Below are 5,493 nucleotides of genomic sequence, written 5' to 3'. Positions count from 1 at the left end.
CTCCTGTGTCTCCCTGCAGTTTTGAGCATCCGGGGGGCCCAGGAAGAGGAGCCCACAGACCCGCAGCTGATGCGCCTGGACAACATGCTGCTCGCGGAGGGCGTGGCGGGTCCCGAGAAGGGCGGCGGCTCGGCGGCCGCTGCGGCCGCGGCGGCCGCTTCCGGCGGAGCCGGGTCTGACAACTCGGTGGAGCACTCGGACTACAGGGCCAAGCTGTCTCAGATCAGGCAGATCTACCACACGGAGCTGGAGAAGTACGAGCAGGTAACCGCCTCCAGGAGGGGTCGCGGCCCCGGGGCGGGGGGCTGGCGCGGACCAGGCCGGCCTCAGAGCCCCTCGCTGGACTGCGGCCCCCTGGCCCGTGGCGTCCGGTCCGGAAGATCAGGCGAGCTGGAGATCGAGGCATTAAAGCGTGTTTAAGGCGTAAACGGTGATGCCGGGCGATGATGCCGGGTGACATCAGCGGTCGGTCTGGGGCCATGCGGTACCCGGCACCCAGGCACAGCGGCCACGGCGCACAGCCCGGGCTGGCCGGGGCCTCGCTGGTGCTGTGACTCCTCATTCGCTCCCCCTCTGGGGGGCGCCTCATCCTCCAGCTGCTTCTGGGACCCCGTGGGGAGGGACGCTGGGACAGAGCTCGGCCATGACACCCTGGCCCCACCCAGACTCAGCAGCCGAGGGCGGGACACGGCCTCGTTTGCGTCGCGTGTGGGGGTCAGGATGGCACGAACCTCCCTCCGAAAGAGCAGAGGGTCTCAGTGGACCCTCGAAGTCAGACCGAGCTGGGCTCCAGCCCTGACACTCTAGGGACGGCCTGTGGGACCTGGCGTTCTATATACGCTGCCCCAGAAGCTGCGGGTTCATGGCACAAGCTACGATGTGGAGGCGAGGGTATCACGGGGCCCTGAAAACTATGGAGGAGACGAGGAAGGCTTCAGGTTACAGGGCAGTTTGTGAGCGTGAGGCGTCCCAGCCTCTGGACGTAAGCGCGCCCGGAAGCTCCCCGAAGACTTCTTCCCACCGTGTCGCTAGGTTTCTCTCCTACGAGCCACGGAAAGGGAGGGAGAGGGCGCAGGGGGGCCCCACGCCCACTTATGGCGCTCTCGGTAGAAGCCAATGCAAACCTAATAGGAAATTTAAATTTTAAAATAGAAATAGGCATTTTAAAATTTAAAGCGAAGAACGTTTCATTATTGTACTCCCATCTACCTCTAAAATGGATTTCTAAAAAGTCCCTTTTTTGAAGAGAAAAAAAATCGTGTGACGCTTGCGGGCCCGGCACGAGCCGGGGCGGTGGGGCCGGCGGGAGGAGCGTGAGGGCGGCCGGCGCGGGGACCTGTGCGTCACCTGCGTGGCATCGCCCCTCGTCTTCTTGGGGAAGAGCCACCACTCTGGCTCCGCACCGGCTCACGGCGTCGTTTACCCAGAGCCCAGGAGGTGCCGAGCTCAGAGAGGTCCCCGCCTGGGCCGTCGTGTTGGGGCCCTGTGTCTGCCCTAAGCTGCGGGATGACTCGGGAAGAGGGACGGGATCGTCTCCTACACAGGCCCCAGGTGGCCGCTCGAGTTCCTCCCCCTTCACCGCCAAGCCTGGTCTCTGACCCGGCCACTCATGCCGGGGGCACAGGGAGAGCCCCGCGTGTGGCCTCCCTCATAAACCCCCCAACAGGAACGGATGTCCAGCTGGAAGGTATTGAAACCTGGCTTCATTCTGAGCTCAGGTTGCCCGTGACACAGAGGAGCTGCTCGCTTTCCCGGCTGAAAGCCCCTGTCACTCCTGTGCCTCATCCCAAACCCGGAGCGCTGTGTGTTACGCGCTTGTTCCTCAGGGTAGGCGTGTGGCTGGGTCCCCTGGACGGGTGCCGCCATCGCCTCCACTTTCAGACAGGTGAGGGGGTGGAGGTCAGAGAGGTCAGGTGACATGCCTGGGTCACACATCCGCCAGGGGACAGAGGTGGCCCTGGAATTCAGTCTCTGACCCTTAGCCCAGGGGCCTTTGCTGGAGCCATGCCTGATGCCACGTTAGAGGGAGAGAGTGTGCTCCTGTGGGCACGGACGAGGCCAGCGTGTCCCTCCTTACTTCTGGGAACGGCTTGCCGGTGCCTAAGAGAGACTAGTGATAAAATTTGTTCTCCAGAAGCTTCTCACACATCGGCCTGTTCGAAATAATAAAGACTGGAAACTAGGCCCTTGGGGAAGCGCTCGTCACACAGCAGGTGACGCACGTGTCTCCCAAAGCGCTGAGGGTCACGTCCTTGCGTGTGCGGGCACTTTCGGTGACAGCAGGCTCTGCGTAACACCGCCGGGCGCCTGGTCACCACCGCCCAGCGCCGGTCGTACAGTCCTGCGGAGAGGGAAGCTGAGGCCTGGAGAAGTGTGCCCAGTCGTCACAGGCCGGGCTTCCAGGTCGTCTCTGTTTGAAGGGATGAGGACACACGCGGTACGGCCAGACACACACGCGGTGACTCGCTGAGCGCATTCCACGCCCGCTGGGGCACGCGTCACCCGCATTTCACAGACAGGGAGGACAGGGCACAGAGGTGTTGGGTGGCTTCCGGGGTCCCACAGCTCAGTGAGTCTGGGAGGCGCTGTGCCCTTTCTCGGCCCACCCGGCCATGCTCAAGCGAGGGGCTCACGCCGTCCCCAGGCTGTCCCCAGGCTGCCGTGCAGAGCGTGAGACTGCCCTGCTGAGGGGTGGGAACACCGACATCCCGTCTCTGAGTCCTGAGGGGCTTTGCCCAGACCCTCGCGGTGGCAGCTCAGAAACCAGCCTCCCAGTCCCCAGTGTAGACAGCCCCTGGACGCGTCCGCCTGTGGATCACAGGGCCCCTAAGGAACGGACGGTCGATGTCTTATGTGACTGCGTTTCCGGCGAGCAGGAGGGCTCGTGCCACGGAGGTGGCAGAGCTGCATCGTCACAGTGCCGCTGCAGTGAGGTGGCACGCTGAGCCCTCGGCGCGCGGACCCTCGAGCAGCACCTCCTACGTTTTGCAGCGTCGCTGCGAGGGACCCCATCGAGTGATGAGGCTAAAAGTAGAAGGTGCCTATCGAGTGCTCCGCGGAGCGAGCCGCTGCCGATGCCGATAACGGAAAAACAAAAGGGCCGTGTGCTCAGGGCCAGGCCAGGCTCGGAGGGCCGGCCGCCGGCCGGGCCAGGGGTTGGACCTCTGGGGCAGGAGGGCTCGGGCCCTGCCTCGTGCGGCCCCTTGCTGTGCGGCCCAGGGAAAGGCCTCGCCTCTCCGGGCCTCAATTTCCCCAGCTGTAGGTAAGGGGTGAGGGGTGAGGGGTGAGGGGCAGTGACCCCGCCTCACTTCCGGGGCCACTGGCACCCTGGCCTGCACCCCGAGCCTGTTCCGGCGTCCTCCGAGTCCCGTGCTGCTGCTGCGTCTGTGAGGCCTCTGGGGACGGGGTCCCTTCGTGGCACGGGTGCAGCGGGTGTTCGGGAGGCCAGCATAGGGGGCAGCAGAAGTGGGAGGCACGGGCGCGCGAGCCTTCGGCACCACGATGCCCCTCTCGGCTGCGCGTGCGCCCCCAGCACGGAATGCTTACTGCAGCCCTCACGCCAGAGCTGATGGACCAGGCGGGCAGTTTGACCCCGAACGCTCTTTGGCTGTGACTATTGGGGTCAAAGGTCATGAAGTGTGTTTTATACTGTAATTCATGCTCTCGCTTTTCACAGTAGTAAAATCACGAAAAAAAATGATTAAGGACTTTTTCCTCTTTAAAAAAATGTACATTATGCCCCCAAATTAGAGTCCGGTGGGCCGGAGGGTGTCCCCAGGCATCGTTCTGTGCCTCTGGTTCGGCCGGCCTTGACTGGGGGGGCCGGTTTCCGCGGGCCCCGCTCACCCTGCTGCTGTTCCAGGCCTGCAACGAGTTCACCACCCACGTGATGAACCTCCTGCGGGAGCAGAGCCGGACCCGGCCCATCTCCCCGAAGGAGATCGAGCGCATGGTCAGCATCATCCACCGCAAGTTCAGCTCCATCCAGATGCAGCTGAAGCAGAGCACCTGCGAGGCCGTCATGATCCTGCGCTCTCGCTTCCTGGACGCACGGTGAGTCCCCCGCCGCCCTCCCGGCCTGCGTGGCCCCCGAGGCCCCCCCACTGTTAGCCGGGGTGGGGGAGGGGCAGGGGTTCCGAGGAAGGTTCAGGCCGCAGGTCAGTGACAGGGCCGGGAGGCGGGGTAGCCTCCGGCTTCCTGGGGCTGCGGAGGGCGGCTCGTGTCCAGGTGCCTGGAGAGCGCAGCCACGTCGACCGGAGAGGCGAGACTCTGGTCCTCGTGCTGGGGCCTCCTTCTCAGGACGAGCGGTCGCTGTGGGCGCGCAGGCCGGCTGCCACAGGCTGGGACACACGTTCTCCAGGAAAGACAGCTCAGCCTGGAGCCGGCATCTTCCCCACTCCATGCACAGCCAGGGGACCCTCGGGTCACGCGCACAGACTCCTAGGTCGGTCGCCACGTGCCACACGCTGGGCTGTTTTGAGAGTGTGGAGGGGAGCGAGGCGTGGTCCCCAGGGCGGAGGGGCCTGGCTGGTGGGACGGGGCCCAACTCTCCCTCGAGGTCGCGTGTCTTCTACCTGGCATTGCCGCCGTCACCTTGCTGTTCAAAGCATTCGGCTGAAACCACGGGTCGAAAAGAAAGGTCCTTGAGGACAAAGTTTGAGACCAGAGGACAAGCCGTTGGCGCGTGGTCACCCTGCTCTCGGGACCAAAGGTCGACGCAAACCCCCCTCATCCCCTTGGCTTTCAGTGTCCAGCCGATAGGTCGGTGACAGTCAGGCCCCGTCTGCTCTGGAGAGTATGGTAGTAGCCGATCCAGAAACATCTTTCCGAGTGTGACCCACTGTTCGTCTTGAATGGGCCATCTTCTACAAACGTGTGTTTCGTGTCTCATTATTTCAGTTTCCAGGTTTATCGTTGAAGCGTTAGATGTGTCAGGGCCGCCTGCCGCTTCGCGATCGTAGCTTTCGTCCCTGATCATCAGACGGAGGTGGCCGCTGTGTCGATCATGCAGTTTTCAGCTGGCTCACCTGCGTTTTCCCCTCTGCCCACACACGTGCTCCCGACGGTCACAGAGCCCCCCGGTCCCTCTCACTCGTGCATTTGGGGCCCGTGGAACCTGGCGTAGAAAGCCGGGTAGCAGTGACCTCAGGCCAGCGGATCCCCGCAGAGGCCATCAAGAGGAAGTGAAAACGAAGGTGGCTTTTCCCAGCTGAGCGGGGGCAGCAGTCACCCTGTGGCGGGCCCCCTGTGCGTGTCGGCCCCCGCTGCCAGCCTGGGTTCTTTAAAGCAGCCCATTCCACGCGGCGGCAGGGTGGCCTCTGTCTGGGCCCCTCCCCGCGCGCAGCTGCCGCCACTCTGCATGTCACTTCCGTCCCCATGGCGACTCCCTCGTTAAAATGCTGGGAGCGGGTGTTCATGTTGCCAGATACAGAGACAAAGGAAAGTTGGACCCAGACTGAGTTCTTTACAAGAAAGAAGTCGCGGGGGGAGTGC

The 5,493-nt window shown here is 63.6% G+C and overlaps 1 protein-coding gene across 6 annotated transcripts in view; it reads left to right on the top strand.

Annotated features, from left to right (window-relative positions):
* Positions 1 to 5,493, top strand: part of PBX1 (PBX homeobox 1) — a 269,022-nt gene that overhangs the window by 224,877 nt on the left and 38,652 nt on the right. For all 6 annotated transcript variants that reach the window (XM_011380903.2, XM_023523794.1, XM_023523798.1 and 3 more), the window contains 2 exons: positions 20 to 264; positions 3,863 to 4,053. In XM_011380903.2, the coding sequence (XP_011379205.1) occupies positions 20 to 264; positions 3,863 to 4,053 (436 nt within the window). The remainder of the gene's footprint in view (positions 1 to 19; positions 265 to 3,862; positions 4,054 to 5,493) is intronic.

The sequence above is a fragment of the Pteropus vampyrus genome, unplaced genomic scaffold, assembly GCF_000151845.1.
Source record: "Pteropus vampyrus isolate Shadow unplaced genomic scaffold, Pvam_2.0 Scaffold414, whole genome shotgun sequence".
NCBI classification, from domain to species: domain Eukaryota; kingdom Metazoa; phylum Chordata; class Mammalia; order Chiroptera; family Pteropodidae; genus Pteropus; species Pteropus vampyrus.
The sequence above is the reverse complement of the archived record's forward strand: the minus strand, read 5'-3'. Positions and strand labels throughout refer to the sequence as shown.